This window comes from Chiloscyllium punctatum, chromosome 4, assembly GCF_047496795.1.
Source record: "Chiloscyllium punctatum isolate Juve2018m chromosome 4, sChiPun1.3, whole genome shotgun sequence".
In the NCBI taxonomy this organism is placed as follows: Eukaryota; Metazoa; Chordata; class Chondrichthyes; order Orectolobiformes; family Hemiscylliidae; genus Chiloscyllium; species Chiloscyllium punctatum.
The window spans coordinates 99,518,724-99,537,574 of NC_092742.1; the positions used below are offsets into that span (position 1 = coordinate 99,518,724).

At 43.9% G+C, this 18,851-nt stretch overlaps 1 protein-coding gene across 1 annotated transcript in view; it reads left to right on the forward strand.

The window, feature by feature from the left end:
• Nucleotides 1-18,127, forward strand: part of rtf1 (RTF1 homolog, Paf1/RNA polymerase II complex component) — a 60,321-nt gene extending 42,194 nt beyond the window's left edge. The window contains exons 13-18 of the mRNA XM_072569395.1: nucleotides 29-150; nucleotides 10,675-10,732; nucleotides 12,671-12,748; nucleotides 13,991-14,089; nucleotides 14,955-15,075; nucleotides 16,391-18,127. Coding sequence (XP_072425496.1) covers nucleotides 29-150; nucleotides 10,675-10,732; nucleotides 12,671-12,748; nucleotides 13,991-14,089; nucleotides 14,955-15,075; nucleotides 16,391-16,497 — 585 coding nt within the window. The 3' untranslated portion in view covers nucleotides 16,498-18,127. The remainder of the gene's footprint in view (nucleotides 1-28; nucleotides 151-10,674; nucleotides 10,733-12,670; nucleotides 12,749-13,990; nucleotides 14,090-14,954; nucleotides 15,076-16,390) is intronic.
• The last annotated feature ends 724 nt before the right edge of the window (nucleotides 18,128-18,851 follow it).

Sequence of the window (18,851 nt, forward strand, 5' to 3'; positions counted from 1 at the left end):
ATACCTCATTCCCTCCTTTTCACTTCAGGCAATGGCAGAAGAAGCGGGTGAACCAGATAAAGCACGACAAATCCAGGATCAGCTGAACGAACTAGAAGAACGGGCAGAGGCCCTTGACAGACTTCGCACCAAAAACATCTCTGCCATCAGGTATGCCTTTCATCACTTCAGAATGTCCCAGATGTGCGTGGCTATTATGTAGGAAATGTGGCTGCTAATATTATACAGTAAGCTGTCTCAAACACATTAAATAAATGACCAGATAATGTTTCAATAATGCTGAATAAGGAATGTTTGTTAGTTCGGGCAAACAGAAGAGACTTCTCCTTTTCAAATAATGTTGTGATCCTTTGCGTTCACCTCAGTAGGTAAAAATAGGGCTGTAGTTTTAATGCTTCTTCAATGACAGCACCTCTTAACAGTGCAGCACTCACTCACTGCTGTGGTGTGTCAGCTGGGTTTGCTTTCTTTTAGTTTGTTCTGGGGATTTGGCAAGACCCAGAGATGATTGCCCATCCCTAATTCTTCTTGGGTTTGTGGTGGTGCTGAGCTGCTGCCTTGAACCATTGCAGTCCTTGTCGTGAAGAATTCTAAGCAACAGTGAAGTTCTCAGTTGCTTTGTCTTGGATAGTGTTGAGCCTTAAGTCATAGTCAGAGATGTACAGCATGGGAATAGACCCTTCGGTCCAACCCGTCCATGCCGACCAGATATCCCAACCCAATCCTGTCCCACCTGCCAGCACCTCCATATCCCTCCAATCCCTTCCTATTCATATACCCATCCAAATGCCTCTTAAATGTTGCAATTGTGCCAATCTCCACCACTTCCTGTGGCAGCTCATTCCAAGCCTGTACCACCCTCTGCGTGAAAAGGGCAACCAGAAGAGACTTCTCCTTTTCAAATATTGTGATCCTGGTTGCCCTTAGGTCTCTTTTATATCTTTCCCCTCTCACCCTGAGTGCTGGTGAAGCAGGCCAAAAGGTAATATTCTGTCACACTCCTGACTTGTGCTTTGGAGGGTATTGCAGACACTTTGGGAGTAAGGAGGTGAGACACTTGCCACAGATTTCAGTCTCACCAGCTGTTGTATCCATAATATTCATGTAGCTTGTAGAGTTCAGCCCTGGATGTCAACAAAGGGGTATTCAGCAATGGTAGTGCAAGTGAAAATCAAGGCATAGTGGTTTGAATCTCTGTTGGGGCTGGTCATTGTCAGGCACTTGTGATGACAGTGTTACTTGTCGCTTGTCAACCCAAGCCTGAACATTGTAAAGGTGAAGTTTTTATGCAGGCACAGTCTGCTTCAGTAGTTGATGAATTGTGAATGATACTGAACATTGCAATAATCTTAAAATAATTCCCCCCCCACCCCAGCTAACCCAATGATAAAGGGATGATCACTGATGAAGCAGCTAATTCTGGTTGTGCCCAAGGAACTTGTGCAGTGATGTCCTGGAGTTGAGAATGTTAGCACAAAGAAGCTGGACATGACTCCAGCCAGTGGAGGATGTTCCCCCTGATTATCATGGATTTCAATTTACCTAGCTGCTTTGATGTCATGTGCAAATAGGCTCCTCTCACCTGATCAAGATTTTGGCACAAGACCCGAACCACAGCCCTTTGAACTCAGCAGAAAGTGTTGGCTGCACTGGGAGAAAATCACTTAGAAACAAAGTTGTCTTGGGTTTCCAAATACTCACTGAGCAGCTGAGGCTTATAGAACGATAAAGGCTTAGGTTGTATCTCTTTGCCTTTGTTGAGTTAGTGGATCTCCATGCTAAATTTTAGTATAAATCTGTGACTGCTTTCCATGCTGGTCGCTGTCTGATTTTGCTGGGGAGATCTGTAGGATTGGTGGGAAACTGACAGTAATGCTCAGATTTATTTAACCTGTCAGCTGTCTAATATACTGTTCTGTGACCAAGACTAGCACCATAACATCAGGATATATTTAGGATGAAAGAAGAGAATGTGTTAGTGTTAAGAATTCAGTCTTTTATATGACTGTTGTATCCAGTTCTCCATATCATAGATTTCTCTGCCCATTTATATTGGGATTACTTATTTAAAGTTGTCACTTTGATTATACTCTCACACTGAGTAGTGGTGCAATCATTTTAGTCTTAAGTAAAATTCTGATGCAACTGGCTGTTTTGTCCATGTTTGTGTTGGAGCTTTGAAAGAGCTTAGCTTCACTGTCTTGCCCAGTAATGCTGCAGCTTGTTTCGTTTCAAATATTTATCCAATTCACTTCTGAAAGTTATTATTGAATCTAGTTCTAACACCCCTACAGCAAATTATGTAATTTGCTTGAATTAAATATCCTCTCATCCCCCAGTTTTTCTTTAATCCCCTAACTCCTCTGCATGTTTTGGAGAAAAGCTTCTATGTTCCAGCTTTTTAAATTTGTCATTTTGTCCAAAAAATGGGAATTGGTTAGGTCGAATAACCTGTTTTCACCATAGATTGCAACTGATCTTGTGTCCTGTGTGAAATGCCATGATATAGGAGATATGTGGACAGGAGGGTTTGTGAGGTGGTTGGTAAGGAAGAATGTACACACATGTCTGGGAACAGCAGCTTAGGAGTTAATATTGTAACAGGTATTCATAGCAGATTCACAGGATTGCATAGTGTGTGCATCATGGCAACAGGTTATTCGACCTAACCAATCCATGCTGGTGTTCGTGTTCCAGTGGAACCTCTGCCCCAGTGTTTCTCAGCCAAATCTACCACCATAGCCATCTGCTTTTATCTCTGGTATGTTTGTTTTATTTAGACTTGAATGTATCTGTATGATTCACTTCACCTGTGATCGTGAGTTGCAAATTCTCACCAGATTTTTAAAAATTGTTTGAATTCGCTATGGGATTTCTTGATTGTCTTATACTGGTTACCTTGTGGACTTTGCTAGGAACATGTTTAAAAAGATTCCTGAACCTTGCAGATTGAATGTCTTCTGAAGGACAATGAGTGTTATGTGCTGGTAGAGTTAGGCTAGCTACAAGGTAGGTGGAGAGAATAGGATAAACTGCTTTACCTTGCTTTTGTAGATCTCATGAAAGCATTCAACACTGACACCAAGGCAAGATTCTGCATGATATTGTAGAAAATTTGGAGTCTACCAAAGTTCCATTGTCGTGAATGGAGTATGAGTTTTTTTTTTAATTCAGTCGTGGAATGTGGGCATTGCTGGCTGGTCAGCATTTATTGCCCTCTGTCGTTGCCTGTGAGAAGGTGCTGGTGAGCTGTCTGAATTCCTGCAGCTAGATTCACAATGCCCACAAAGTTCCAGAACTTTGATCCAGTGACAACGAAGCAACAGCAATATATTTCAGAGTCAGGATGATGTATGGCTTGGAAGGGAGCTTACAGGTGGTGCAATTTCTCTGGATCTGCTACACTTTTCACTTGTTGGAAGTGGTCAGGATTTGGAAGGTGTTGTCTAAGGATCTTTGAATTTCTGCAGTACATGTTGTAGATAGGACATACTGCAGCTGGTGGTGGAGGGAGTGGATGCTTGTGGCGTCAGTCAAGTGGGCTGCTCTGTCTTGGATGGTGTCAAACTTCTGGAGTGTTGAAGCTGCACCCATCCAGACAAGTGGGAGTATTCCATCACACTCTTGAATTGTGCCTTGGAGACAGTGGGTAGGCTTTGGGGAGTTGAGTGAGTTACTCACTACAGTATTCCTGCAGGAGTTGCAAATGGTACTGAACATTGTGCGATTATTGACAAAAGTTCCTACTTCTGATCTTATGATGGAGGGAGGTGTCAAATGAAACACCTGAAGATGGTTGGGCCTAGGACACAACCCTGAGGAACTCTTGCAGAGATATCCTGGAGCTGAAGTGACTGACTTTCAACAACTACAACAATTTCCGATGTGACAGGTTTGACTACAACTAGTGGAGAATTTGCCCCCTGATATCCATTCATTCCAGTTTTGCTCGAGCTCTTTGATGCCACATTAAGTTGAATGTGGCCTTGCTCTCAAGGGCTGTCACACTCCCCACACCTCTTGAATTTAGCTCTTTTGTCTCTGTTTGTAACAATCCAGTAATGAGGTCAGCAGCTGAGTGGCCTGGTGGAACCCAAACTGAGCGTCACTGAGCAGATTACTACTTGATCACATCTTCCATCACTTCACTGATTAGAATAGACTGATGGGTGGTAATTGGCTGGGTTGGACTTTTCTGCTTTTTGCCTAGATATGCCTTCTACACAATGTCTGAGGTAGATGTCAGTGATGTAACTGTATTGGAAGAGCTTGGATAGGAGAACAGCACTTTCTGGAGCATATGTCTTTAGTACTATTGCTGGAATGTTGTCAGGCCCCATAGCCTTTACAGTGTTTAGTGCCTCCAACTGTGTTTTGATATCACATGGAGTGAATTGAATTGGCAGAAATCTGGCATCTGTGATAACTGGAGGAGGCTGAGATGGATCATTCATTCCACACTTAGAATCCAAGTCACGGAGACAGGCCCTTTAGTCCAAACTGGTCCAAGCTGACCAAAATGTCCATCAACGCTAACCCTATTTCCCTGCACTTGGTCCATATCCTTCTAAACCTTGCCTATCCATTATTTGTCCAAGAACCTTTTAGGTGTTATTATAATGTACCTGCCTCAAACCTTTTAGTGGCTCATTCCATATATGTACTACCCTCTGTGTAAACAAAAATTCCCCCGCAGGTTTCCTTTTTATTCTTTACCCCCTAACTTAAACTGATACCCTCTAGTCCTGAATTCCCCAACCCTAGTAAAAAGACTGAGTGCATTAACCCTATCCATGCCTCATGATCTTATAAACCTCTATAAGGGATTCCGCCTCTTTCCCCCCCCCCCCCCCCTCAGTCTCCTACGCTCTAAAGAAAAATGTTCTAGCTTGTCCAACCTCTCTCTCTAACTCGGACCATTGAGTCCAGGCAACATCCTTGTAAATTTTGTCTGCACTCTTTCCAGTTTAATAACATCCTTCCTATAGCAAGGTGACCAAAACTGAACATAATACTCCCAAGTACAAGGTCACCAATGTTCTGTATAACTGCAACATAAATTCCCAATGTATACTCAATGCCCTGACTGAAGGCCAGTGTGCCAAAGCATCCTTCACTACCCTATCTACCTGTGACTCCTCTGAACCTGAACTCCAAGGTCCCTCTGTTCCACCAGCTTGAGGCCCTACTATTCACCATGAATCTCTTCCCTTGATTTGACTTTCCAAAATGAAAGACCTCACACTTATCTATATTAAACTCCATTTGCCATTTCCCAGCCCACTTCCCCAGCTGATGAAGGACCTGCTGCAATTTCTGATAACCTTCCATGTCCATGATGCCTTTTATTGTAGTGTCATCAGCAAACTTAGTATTCATGCATTGTATATGCTAATCCAAATCATTGATACAGATAACAAACAGTAACTGGTTCTTCTGGCTGAAGATCACTGTGTATCGCATGCACTGCCTTATCTTCTGTACTGTATTGAGATTATATGCACAGTATAATCTGTGCATATAATACAGTCAAAGTAAAGAATAAAGTGAAACAGGGAGAAAGTGAGGACTGCAGACGCTGGAGATCAGTTGTGTGGTGCTGGAAAATTGCAGCAGGTCAGGTAGCATCCAAGGAGCGGGAGGATCAACGTTTCATGCAAAAGCCCATCATGAGGAATGAGGCTTGTGGGGTGGAGAGATAAATGGGAGAGGGGGTAGGGTTGGGGTTCACGGACAATGAGGTTGGAGGCTGTGGATGGGAGATCCCCAGAGGTGATGAGGTTGTGGATAGTCTGGGAGATGGTTTCGTGATGGGACATGAGGTCATGGTCGAGGATGCAGTAGGAGGTTTGTGAATTGGCGCCTGGCTTCAGTAGTGTTAGAGGTTAGTGTGCCAGAATACTAAACCACAATCTTCAACCTCGTTGTCTGTGAACCCTGCACCACCCAATTCTACCTCCTACCAAAGATTCACAAACCTGACTTTCCTGGTTGACCCATTGTCTCAGTCTGCGCCTACACTCATCTGTGCCTACCTTGACAACCGTCCTGTCTCCCCACCTACATTCGGGACACCATCCATGCCCTTCACCTCCAAGATTTTTGTTTCCCGGCCGAAATGCTTCATCTTCACAATGGACAACCAGTCCCTGTACACATCGATCTGCCATGGCAAGAGCCTCCAAGCCCTCCATTTCATCCTCCTACAGTGAGCCAACCAGTACCCTTCCACCGACACCTTCATCCGCCTGGCTGAACTGGTCCTTGCCCTTAACAACTTCTTCTTTCTCCAAACTGAAGGGGTAGCCATGAGCACCTGCATAGGACCCAGCTATGCCTACCTCTTTGTCGGGTACATAGAACAGTACATCTTCCGCAGTTGCACCGGCTCCACCCCCAACCTGCTCCTCTGCTATATTGATGACTATATTGGCGCCAACTCGTGCTCCCACGAGGAGGTTGAACAGTTCATCAACTTTACCAACATCTTCAATCCTGACTTCAAATTCACCTGAACCATCTCTGAAACCACCCTCCCCTTCTTGGACCTCTCCATTTCTATCTCCGACTAACCACAGACATCTTCGACAAGCCCACCGACTCTCTGTTACCTGAACTACACCTCCTCCCACCCTACCTCCTGTAAAAACACCATCCATTATTCCCAGTTCCACCGCCTCCGTTGCATCTTTTCCCCAGATGACCAATTCCACCTTTAGAAAATCCCAGGTGGCCTCGTCCTTCCACAATCGCAATTTCCCTTCCTACATGGTTGGCGATGCTCTCCAGTGCATCTCCTCCACTTCACACACCACTGCCCTTGAACCCCACCCCTCCCAACACAACAAGGACAGAACCAATCCCCGGTCCTCGCCTTCCACCCCACCAACCTCCGTGTACATTGCATCATCCTTTGGCACTTTTGCCACATCCAAATGGACCCCACCACCAGAGAGATATTTCCCTGCCCACCCCTATCAGCATTCCAGAGAGACCATTCCTTCCACGACTTCCTCGTCAGGTCCACGTCCCCCACCAGCCTGCACCCACTCCTGGCACCTTTTACCTTCCACTGTAGGAAATGCAAAACCTGCACCCATGCCTCCGTCCCACGCCCCACAGGATCCTTTCATATCCGACAGAAATTTACCTGTACCTCCACCAATGTCATCTACTGCATCCGTTGCACCTGGTGTGATCTCCTCTACATCGGGGAGGCTGGACGTTGCCTTGTAGATTGTTTCAGAGAACATCTATGGGACACCCACCAACCCCACCACTCGTGGCTGAACACTTCAACTCTCTCTTTTTTTCCCCCCCCTCATTCCGCTAGGACATGCAGGTCCTGGGCTGTCGTCTCCACCAAACCATTACCATCTGCTGCCTGGAGGAAGAAGACCTCAAATTCTGCCATGGGACCCTGAATGTGGATTTCAACAGTTTCCTCATTCCCCCTCTTCGTGCACCCCGCCTCCCCTCCACCGCCCCCGCCCCCCCCCCCCCCCAACATTATCCCAGTCCGAAGCCTGCAACTCGGCACCACCCTCCTGATCTGTCCATCACCTTTCCCACCTATCTGCTCAACCCTCCTCTGACCCATCATGATGATCCAAACCTTCATCTACCTATCACTTTCTCAGCTACTTTTCCACCAGCCCCCCCTCATTTAGCTCAGCCCCTGGCCCACAAGCCTCATTCCTGATGAAGGGCTTATACCGGGAATGTCGATTCTCCTGCTCCTCTGATGCTGCCTGACCTGTGCCTTTTCAGCACCCTCTTGACGATAAAGTGAAACAGGACTGCCCTCACCCCTGTTTATTTGGTATTTTCTTTCACTTCTGTTGAGTTCTGTGTTCCCTTCCAGATACTTTGTCAGATAGCAAACCGTGTAAGCTGTCAAAACTGAAATAGAAGCTATAAACACAGCACACCCTGATCTAACTCTTGTCACTCATACAAAAATTAAAATGCACAATGTTTCTCACCTATTTGTAACTCGCACTCCCTTTATATGAGCATCAGGAAAATTGACTCTGGGACAAGGTGTCACATCTGTGACCTAGATCTCACACAACAATATCTTGCTGGCAGTTTATTAAGGTGCTCCTTTAATCTGATGGCTATTTCTCCTCCACCCCACCCACCCTGAATTTCTGACATCGGTAAGTATTGAAATTGTGTTTTTGATTCCAGAGTTCAGATTGTTAATGTAAATTATGAACAGCAATGGTCTCGGCACTAAGTTTTCTGGAACACCATATTGTATTTCTGTCACTCCATTCCCATTTTGCTCCCTTGTACTCTGCCTGCTGTCACGTTCGCCACCTTGTATGGTGATGCCTTGTTGAAGGCTCTTTGGGAACTTGGATAAATTTTGTTAATTACCATAGTTTGCTCTGACCCCTCCCTAAAAATTCAGAAAGGTAGGTCAAACAAGATTTTCCCATGTGAATTCTATTTATCTGAACATTATCTATCTTCCCTCCCCCCCCCAACCCCCCCCTTGGCTATTTGCCAGTCCTCTGGCAGTATGCCCATTTCTAGCAGATTATTAAATAGAAGGAATAATGTTCTCAGTTGTCTCTTTCCTACTTTTTAAAATGTATGAAATTTAATCTGTTTATTTTGTTCACTGCATCCCTTTGTATAATTCTAAATATGATCATCTCCTTGGTATCTCAATATTCAGTATGTCTATCTGTTCTACCTCCCTGGTAAATATCAAAGCATACCATTTATTGGGCTATCTGTCAACTTTCTATTGTTGCCTATAGATACCTACAAGGCGCAGATTATCAGAACAGGATGCATAGATGAGGTTTTGTTTATTTGAGTAGAGCACATTAAGGGGCAATATAAGTCCTGTAACCATCAAATTTTAAGTGTGGGCATTCAGACCCACGTTTCTGTCACTGAAAATCTTTCTCTTAGACTTTTCATTATTTTCGACACTTCTCTCAAATCTTTTCATAATCTTCTCTGCTGTGTGAAAGACAATTCCGCTTCTCTAATCTCACCATGATGGAGGTTTGCACTTTTAATTGAGGTATTCAAGTTGTTTAGAGGCTGGTTATAAACTCAAGGTCAGTGACACTGTCAAAAAGAGCAAAATGTGAAAAGGCTAACACCTTGACTCTCCTGTTTAACGAAAAATTATTTTTGACTAATTCAAGAATCAAAGTGCTAAATACTATCTCGGGTGGCCTCCTGCTAAACACAATCATCATAAGCATAAGTTAACAGGCAATTTGTGGTTCGTTATAAAGTATACATTGCACATTAAATGGCAAACACAACTAAGACAGATCTTATGAATTGAGTCAGCACTGCACAATGGAGAGGTCATCAAAATCAGTCAAAACGTCCTGCAAAACTTGGCCTTTCTTTCTTAAAAATTTCAGCTTCTCTCTTAGACGTTACCAGCAGGTGGCAACCAACGTGGTTTCCACAGACTTGGTCTTCACCAAAAAGGTATATATCTGTAGAATCTCCTCAACTGGGCTTGTTGGAGCAGACCAATCCATAATACCATTGAAGTTACAAAGCAGTTAAGTAAATAGACAGTTGCTGTACTCCCAGTTTCTGAATGTAGTCCCTCTTTCAGCCTGCCTATTTTACACTCACCAAATTCTCCTGAGCTCTGGCTTTTTTTTTTGAGTTTCAACCAGCAATACCAATTCCTGATCTCAGTTTTGATCCTAGTTTTCTTAGCAACTAGGACGATCTTGTTTTCTGTCTATCTCAAAAAATACCGGCTTTGTCTACAGATTCAATAACAAGGTTCAGTAGATGGAGGAAATGATAAAATTAGAGCTAGCTCATTCAGATGTGATGTTAGGAAGCTCCTCTCCATCACAAAGGATAGTAGGAACCTGGAACACTTCCCCAAAAAAGCCGTTGAGGTTGGGGACGAATTGAAAATTTTGAAGCTCTAAGCGATCTCTTTTTGGCAAGAGTATCAAGGATATGAAACCAAGGCAGGCTGATGAACCGTGATCTAATAGGCTTACTGAGTGTGCTTCAATGAAATGAAAAAACATATGCCTACTTTTGTTACTATGTGTGGTTCCTTTCTGTATTATCATTGTGGTTAGCTTATAGTGACCCCCAGGTCCTGCTACTGCTGAGAAATGGCTTGAAGATCTTGAGGGTCTTTTTTTCCAAAAAAGTGGAACAACTGTTGAATTGTCAGGTTACCTTTTAGTTATGAGCAAAATTATATTGAATTTTGAATCAAAATCTCCAAGCAATTCAAACCTGTGCTAGCAATAACTTGATGGAATTTTAATTGAGCTATGGGGTATAAAAACTAAAAGATAATGATGAGCCCACACACTATCTTAAAGACTTCAGTTTGAATGTTGTTTACAGTTTGGGCTGTACATTCTCAGGAAGAGTCTGAGGATTTAGAGAAGGCACAACGCACGTTTTACCTTCACGTGATTGACCGGTTCCTGAGCGTACTCCATAAAGTTTTTGATGTGCAAGGCCCACATCTCCATCACTCGCCCAGATGGGCCTGGGGATAAACTTCCATCTGGTAGCAAAGCCCCTTCATTTCAAACAGAACCTAAAACTGGCCTTGGAAATGATTGCACTCTTGACAGAGCAGTCAAGTGATGGCTTATTTTACAAGTGTCTCCATTAAAATGTCGTCATTGTTCCTTTTTCTAGTTACATAAACCAGAGAAACAGAGAGTGGAACATTGTAGAGTCTGAAAAGGCTTTGCTGGTAAGTGCTGTTGTGAAGTAACTATTAACTACTGATTCAAAAGCATTTGGTTAATTTGCAAAGAAGACCAGAAGTTGTCTGGTTCAGCAACTACTTTGTGCTGTGGTAGCTGAAGCCAACTTTAACCACAGCAAAATCAATATCATTTGTTTGCGAGAGAATATTAGCCAGGATTTTCTTCCAGGTCACTTTCTCATGATGTGCTGAGACTACCATCTTCATCAAATGGTCACTAATCAGACTCACCAATAAAAGGTGACTGCTCAAATGAGATGTCGAAGGGCAATGAGTATCCCATGTACTGATGTACTGCCAGTTGTTAACACTTTCAGCAGAGGAAGGGGGAAGCTGGGTGAATTATATTTTTGCAGGTAATTCTAATGTAACACAGCTTGGGACAGTGGGAGTTTGGTAAGATGGTCTAGTAGACACTTGTGTAATGTTGGAATGGTTTATTGCACATGGGTGCATACACAAAAGCAGAAATTGCTGGAAAATCTCAGCAGGTCTGGCAGGAGCTGTGGAGAGAAAGCAGAGTTAATGTTTCTGATCCAGTGACCCTTCAGAACTCCAAAGGAGTGCATGGTAATTTCATTGAATTTGTATTTGGCCAATGCTGCAGCTTTAAGAACTGAGGAATGGTCAATGCCTAGATTTTTGGTCAACCTTTCCTTCTGGTTGGTTCTCTTCAATTTGGCAGATATGCTTCAGGCCTTAGTCAGCTTGTTTAGTAGTGGTGCTGCTGAGCTTGACTTAGTGGCAGACATTGAAGTTTGTTTCTATTCAGTTTGTGTGCGGGCACTTACCCTGCACCCACCCAAAGCTGCCCAAGTGTTGTTCAAAGTTAAGGAGACCTGATCCACCAGCTGAAGGAGAGTGATTGTAATTGGCAGGCGATCCCTTTGCCCATGTTTGATGTAATGCTACGAGATTTCATGGAATCAAAGTTGAGGGTGCCTAGGATCACACCTTGGTGTCTGTTTATCACTGCTGCCACTTCTGGGGATGGTGATGGTGTAATTGATGATGTTTTGAGCGGTAATGATTCCATGTGTATGACTCTTGGGTTGAATATTCACCACTCTGGCACTGCTCTCCTAATTGTGGTGCAGTCACCTGAATGAGGAGGACTGAGTGGTTTGGGTGTGTCTGCTGCTTATTGTACCTAGATCCCTGGCAGTCACTTGGTTATATTAGACTTTCCTGTAGTGTTTTTATACATCTGAGTAGTTTGCCGCACCGTTGCGGAAGGTAATTAAGAATATGCCACGTTGTGGGTCTGGAATTGCATCTAGACCAGATTAGATGTGGCCAAGTTCCTCCCTTTTAAGGGTGTAACTGAGCTAGATGGGTTATTTCATGGACACTATTGCTAAGACTAATACTTTAATCCAGCTGCTGTGGTAGAATTTGAACACTCATCTCCAAAGTATTAGTGCGAGCATCTGGATTGTTAGTTCAACAATATTATCACAATATAGTGGCTCCTGATTTAGGGAGAGTAGGACATTTGAAGGGCTGGGGAAATGGGGTGGTTGTAGAAAGAATGGCTGAGGCTGTGGTAAGATTTTGCAATGTGGATCTCTGTTCTAAATTGGAGATGTTGGAATACTGGAAACCTGTGTGTGTCTGTGTGTCTACTGTAGTTGACACCACAGTGAGGAATGTAAGCAGCAGTAGATTGAGAGAAATACTGCATGGGAAAAGGCTGAGCTGCAGTAGTACTTTGCCGAAGTAACTCACTGTTTTCTTCCACTGAACATTCTTCCATCAGCCTTGCTGAGGTACAGAGTTGTTTTTGATGCACAAGTGACTCAATGTTTGTCACAGAGCAACCCATTCTTGGAGGTAGTGTTATGTAGATTGCTTCTGACATGGTAACTGTTGAATTATAGGACTGCAGAACTTATTTTAATTGTAATCTCCCCTTCTGTGCAGGCTGAGGTCCAGAACGAGAGAACTAAACAAATGGACCCCTTCACCAGGCGCCAATGTCAACCAACCATCGTCTCCAATGTAAGGTCTTTTTGCAACGTTGTCAGTGGTCATGACATGCAGTGCTTTCAGTGTGGTTCTACAATGCTATTTGAGCTTTGAGGTTTAATGATGTCAATGACAACTTGAAAGCTGTCTGATTAGGGAGGATTCGCAATGCTGCCTGAGTAGGGAGGTTTATTTCTTATTTGTTCATGGGCGAATAGCACTGGCCAGCATTTATTATGATCCATAATTACCCTTATAATGGTGACATGTCATCTTGAATACAACTGAATAGCTAACTGGACCATTTCAGAAGGCAGTTAAAAGTGGGTCTGGTGTCACATAAGTCAGACCTGGTAAGTGGCGGCTTCCTTCCCTAAAGAATGTAAGATAGGCTTTAACAACAGTCCAGGTGTTTTACAGTCACTGTTACTTAGCTTTTGTTCCAGATTTCTTGCAAGTAAACAAAAGAATGCTGGAGAAACTCAGCAGTACCATCTGTGGAGAGAAAGCAGAATTAATGTTTAGATTAGATTAGATTCTCTACAATGCGGAAACAGGCCCTTTGGTCCAACCAGCCCACACTGATCCTCTGAAGAGTAATGCACCCAGACCCATTTCCCTCTGACTAATGCACCTAGCACAATGGGCAATTTAGCATGACCAATTCACCTAACCTGCACATCTTTGGACTGTGGGAGGAAACCCGCGCAGGGAGAATGTGCAAACTCCACACACAGTCGCCCAAGGCTGGAATTGAACCTGGGACCCTGGTGCTGTGAGGCAGCAGTGCTAACCACTGAGACACTGTGCCACCCCAATTTCATTGAAGCAGTCATTTTGAGCTTGAAATGTTAACTCTTGCCCTATCTCCAGATTGTGCCAGCCCGGCTGGGTGTCTCAGCATTCCGTGTTTGCTTTAAATTTCCAGCACCTACAGTGCTTTAACTTTGGCCAACAATTAAAATGACATTTGAATTTAAATTTCTCAGTTGCTCTGGTGTGATTACAAATCCAGTAAAATGTTCTATCTCTGCTCTACAGAGCTTGTAAAACATGGCCTCTTGCCTCGGGGAAGCAGTACGAGGTACCCCCTTCCAGTGATGGGTTATAGAGGTGGGGTGAACCAGGCCCTGACCTCTGATGCTGAGAGGTTGTGTACCACCAGCACACCCTCCACAGTGCTGGGCGGGTATGTGAGGAGGCACTCTCTGGGCAGAGTGTCCTAGGCAGACCTTGTGATGACAAAGGTTCACAATGCTGCTTTTGTTTCCTTAGTCCCGAGATCCTGCAGTCCAGGCTGCAATCATTGCACATCTGAATGCCAAGTACGGATCTGGGTCCCAGACAGAGCTGCCACTGGAATTAAACAAACCGGTAAGAATGAGAAGAAATGGTGACTATCAAATCATCCTCTGGGGCGTATCATTTGGGAAACAGTTCTTTTGATCCTCCTTGTGATGGGAATCTTCTGACTTTGTAGCTAGCTAGTGCTGTTATTGGGGATTATTTGTTGTTGGACAATTCTTAAGGCCTGTAGAGTGGGAAAATGGAGCACAAGTAGCTGCTCCATTGTTCAGTGCGATCATGGCTGACCTGCCAATATTTCATGTCCTGCATCTACCCCCTCCATTCTTTTTTATTTCTTTATTCTACCTTCAGTTTTTTGGTTTCTCCAGCACCTATTTTATCAGCGGTGTGTTAGTCTCCCGAGAGCACCAGGGCCCTTTGGTCGGTCATTTATCAATTGTTACAGCGATACGTTGTCTTCCCCCAAAAAGCTGCTTATTCCAAGAAAATGCTTTTCTTTCTTCAATATTCTCCTCTCTCCTGAAACTGCTGGCTCTTTGAGAATACTTCTGTTGTCACTGTCTTGCACACTGTGTAGCCAGGATGGTGCATAACTTTAAGAAGAGGGTAGGGAGAACAGAGATCCAGAAAAGCAGTTTTTAAGAAGCAGTTTTGATGGCTTATTTTGAGTTTCAGTATGAGTAATTTGAAACATGACGACAGGGTAGGAGTTAATACCTAAGGAACAGGTGAATTTGGCAGTGTGGTTCCTGAAACACTTCACTTGGGGGTTTCTCCACCACACATCCCAATCAGTTGGAAATTCATTGATTCCTGTGATTAACCAACAATCTATCTGTCAGCATTGTATATAACAGAAGTGCACTAATAGATCTCAAACATTTTCTTATGTCTCAATTGCTACATTTGTAACTGGTGTGTGTTCCTACAGCAGGATCAGGGAAGCAGTAAGAAAGAGGACAGTAATAATAAATCGAACTCTGACCTTTCTGAGGACCTTTTCAAAGCACATGACTTCGACATCAAGATCGATCTGCAAGTACCCAATGCAGGTGAGCCTCTGTGAAAAATGTATCTGTTGCATGGGGTCAGTTTTAACCTATTTCTAAATGTTCAAATGAAAATATCTCCAATCCAAACTGAGTGGCCTCTCTGTCTCTTGTTTCAAACTCATTGCAGTTTATTGTACTGTATGGGATGTTCCAACGTTTAGAGGCCAATTAATGTCTACTCTGCAAGACAAATTGCTTTTGTAGATGAAGAGCTCAAGGAACTAGAATGGAATGTAATCCCCTCTGATATTTACCACTGATGACTTGACAGAAGTATCCTGGATAGGCAAGGGGGCAAGAATGAATAACCACCTCCTTTTTAAAATGCTGAAGAGGACAGTGTAGCAGAGCTTTCCTAACCATGGCTGGTTCTGTGAATATTTGATGGTTGTGGTTTGATCTGATGAGAATTGTGCAGAGGCAGCTTTGCTGTATTTGTAATCCAGGCTAGATATAATGAATGTGAGAGCCCTTGCAGTGGCTAGTATCCCATTTCTCAGCATCTACTTCAGGTTTGCTTGGTTTAATGCCTTAAATTCCATTCACTCATCCATCCTGTGCTCACTGACCTACAAAAGCTCCCATTCTGCTAATGCCTAGATCTTAACATTCTGCTTCTTGCTTCAGACCCTTTAATAACTTTGCTTCTCCCTGTCATTGTGTCACTTATGAGATCTAGAACACTGAGGTTTCTGTGCCTCTTGTATTCATAGAATCCCTGCAGTGTGGAAACATGCCATTGGCCCAACAAGTCCACACTGACCCTCTGAAGAGTAACCCAACCAGACCTATGCTCCTAACCTACTACTCTGTTTATCCCAAACTCCTGCACCTTGCCTGTACATCCCTGAAAATTATGGGCAAATTAACATGTCTAATTTACCTAACCTGGACATCTTTGGACTGTGGGAGGAAACCGGAGCATCCGGAGGAAACCCACGCACACAATGGGAGAATGTGCACTGTCCACACAGACGGTTGCCCGAGGCTGGAATTGAACCTAGGTCCCTGATGCTGTGAGGCAGCAGTGCTGACCACTGAGCCACCGTGCTGCCCGAGTGTTGCTGCTGTTTATGGCTCCATCTTTGGCTACTTGGATCCTCAGCTTTGGAAATCTCCTTCCTAAACCCGTCTACCCCTCACTCTTTCCCTAAGACGCTCCTTACAATTTACCTCTTTGACCAAATGTTTGATCAGCTGTCCCCTGCTTGTGGGGACTGGTGGGTGGAAGCAGGGGCAGGGTGTGTGTACTGGGTTAAAATTAAGTAAATACTATTTGCAGTTCAATAACTGTCGTCTCTTTGCATTGGTGTAGAATCCAAGTCGTTGTCAGTGAGCTCGAAGACTCCGTCCGTCAAAGATGGAACCCCGAGGCGATCCCTAAACCTGGAGGACTACAAGAAACGCCGGGGACTGATTTGAGCATGTCAAGACAGCTGCTGCTGCTGCTGCATTTCTTTGTGTCTTACTGGCAGCAGACGAGTGCAGCAAGCGGACTTTCAAAGACTGAGCCCGGCTGCCCGACTCTCTGTTCAGGCAGGACGGTCATTGTATAAAAAAAACCAAACTCCTTGGTGATTTTTATTTTTCTTTCATTTAGTAAAAGTAAGTTGAGTGCTGCTTTCTGTCATTCTTTAGTGCTTGGCTGCAAAGTGATCCCACTCAGTAGGTCTACAGTCTTTTTTTTAAATCTTAACAGGGATTGAGACTATAGTTTGCCTGAGGGGATAGTTTGATTTGTGCATTTGGCGAGCTCTGTTTGAAGCAGTGTTCTCCTCCTAGAACATCTTGTATACAGGAAATCTTTTCTTTTTCTACAGCTGAGTTTTGTACATGTACACAGTAGTTTAAGTGCCTAGCAGAAAACCATCTGGTGGCTGGCTGGATTTGTGATCAGCTGGATACAGAGCACCACCCCGCCACATCTATTCTGGCTGCTAGGTTGTTTTAGTGCATGTGGCCTATTGGCTACTGTAAATGATGGTAAGTAATTGTTTTCCTCCCAGTTTGTCTGATATCCGCCAAGTAAAAACCCTCTTTCTTCCCCCCCCCCCCCCCAAAAAAAAGCTGCCTGGCAGTTTCCTTTCAGAAGTCTCCCTACTTTGGCTCATCCACCTATAACTAAGACATTGGTCTCACAGCAGTCAAAGCCAACTGTGGAGGAGACTATGTCAAGCCAGCCCTGGGCCCTGCTTGTCATTGAAGTATTGGTAGCCTTTGTCTCATCTCTCTGATCTCGGGCAGTGATGCCATCACTAGAGCTCACTTTGCCTGCAATCACTTTCCTGCTCGATCCCTGCAACAGTAGCTCAGTGAGCTGGAATTTGTTGCTAGGCCCAGGGCTTTATTAGTAGGGAATCACTTGAGATCTGTAAATATCTCCCCTGTAATTAAGGCACCCCCAAGAGTTGAATCTTGCACCTGATTAAATCAGAGCAGGTTTTCATTCACATCAAGCCCTTATTCTGAACAAAAGGTAATACAAGCAATACCTGGGGAGCAGAAAACTTGAAATGTGTGGTTTGATCTTTCATCGTCTAAAAGAGAAACCCAGGTGAGTGGTTCAGCTGGCACAAGCATGGTCAAGGCCTGCCTGAATTGTTAATCTCTTTCCTCCTTCAAGGTAGCTACTGTATGTTTCCATCAAAGTTTTTTGTGTTTTATTCTGCAGCGAATGTCCTCTTGTTTGTGTTTAAATCCCAAGAGACTGGAGCTACATTGACCTGCGTCTGCCCTGCCCAGTCCCAGCAGCCCAGGCACTGGTTAAATCATTGACTTAGTTTGAGTTTTGAATGGGGGGGAGCAGGGGGGTTCATGGTAGGCCACAGACGTTCCCAGATTAAACCAGCAAAATATACCCTGTACTGGGCAGTAATTTCAGTCAAGGGTGGAACATGTCGCATCAGATGTTGGCAGGGCAGTTATTTTGTGAATGTGCTCCGAGTCGATTTACAAACAGGAAGATATATGGAACCGAAAACAATGTACTCTTGTAGTACTGTATTCCTGCCACTACATGGTAGTGTTGTTAATAAAGTGCTAATCCACCGTCTGGGCATTTTTAATCCAGTCTCTGTTCAGTTCTAATTTCAGTCTTCATAGAAAATGTGTGCACATTTTTAAGGAACTTTGTATCATGAATCCTCAAATAAATATACTTTTTCCCCCTGTTGTATTTGGGGATGTGGGTGAGGATAGTTACTGTCCGTTCCTGGTTTCCCACAGGAAGGGGTGGGCCACCTCAAATGACTGGTATCTGTTTGTTTTGCGGCAGTTTACTGGCTTTCTGGGCCACTTAAGTTGGGTACTTGAGCTTCGGCCACTTTTGTGAGACTGAAGTCATTTATTAGCGAAATCAGGTTTCCTTCCCCAAGCGATTGTTACTAAACCAGTTGAGTTTTTACAATCTGACAGCTTCATGTTCACTTTACAAATAGAAACATTTTAATTCCATGTTTCTTTTACACTGGATTTAGAATTTCAAGCTTCTATGGTAGTTTTTAAATTTAAGCATTATTGGCCCAGAGAGACAACTATAAATACCAAAACCATTATGCGCTATCATAAATAGAATTACATCTTGATTTGCAAACATACACTGACCATTTATGCCAACTGTTCTCCCGTGTCATGGTTCAGTCAAATAAGCTTAAGTAAGGGTAGTCACACAGGAATGGTGGCACGGTGGCTAAGTGGTTAGCACTGTTACCTGACTGCACCAGGGATCTGGGTTTGTTTTCACCCTTGGGTGACTGTCTGTGTGGACTTTGCACATT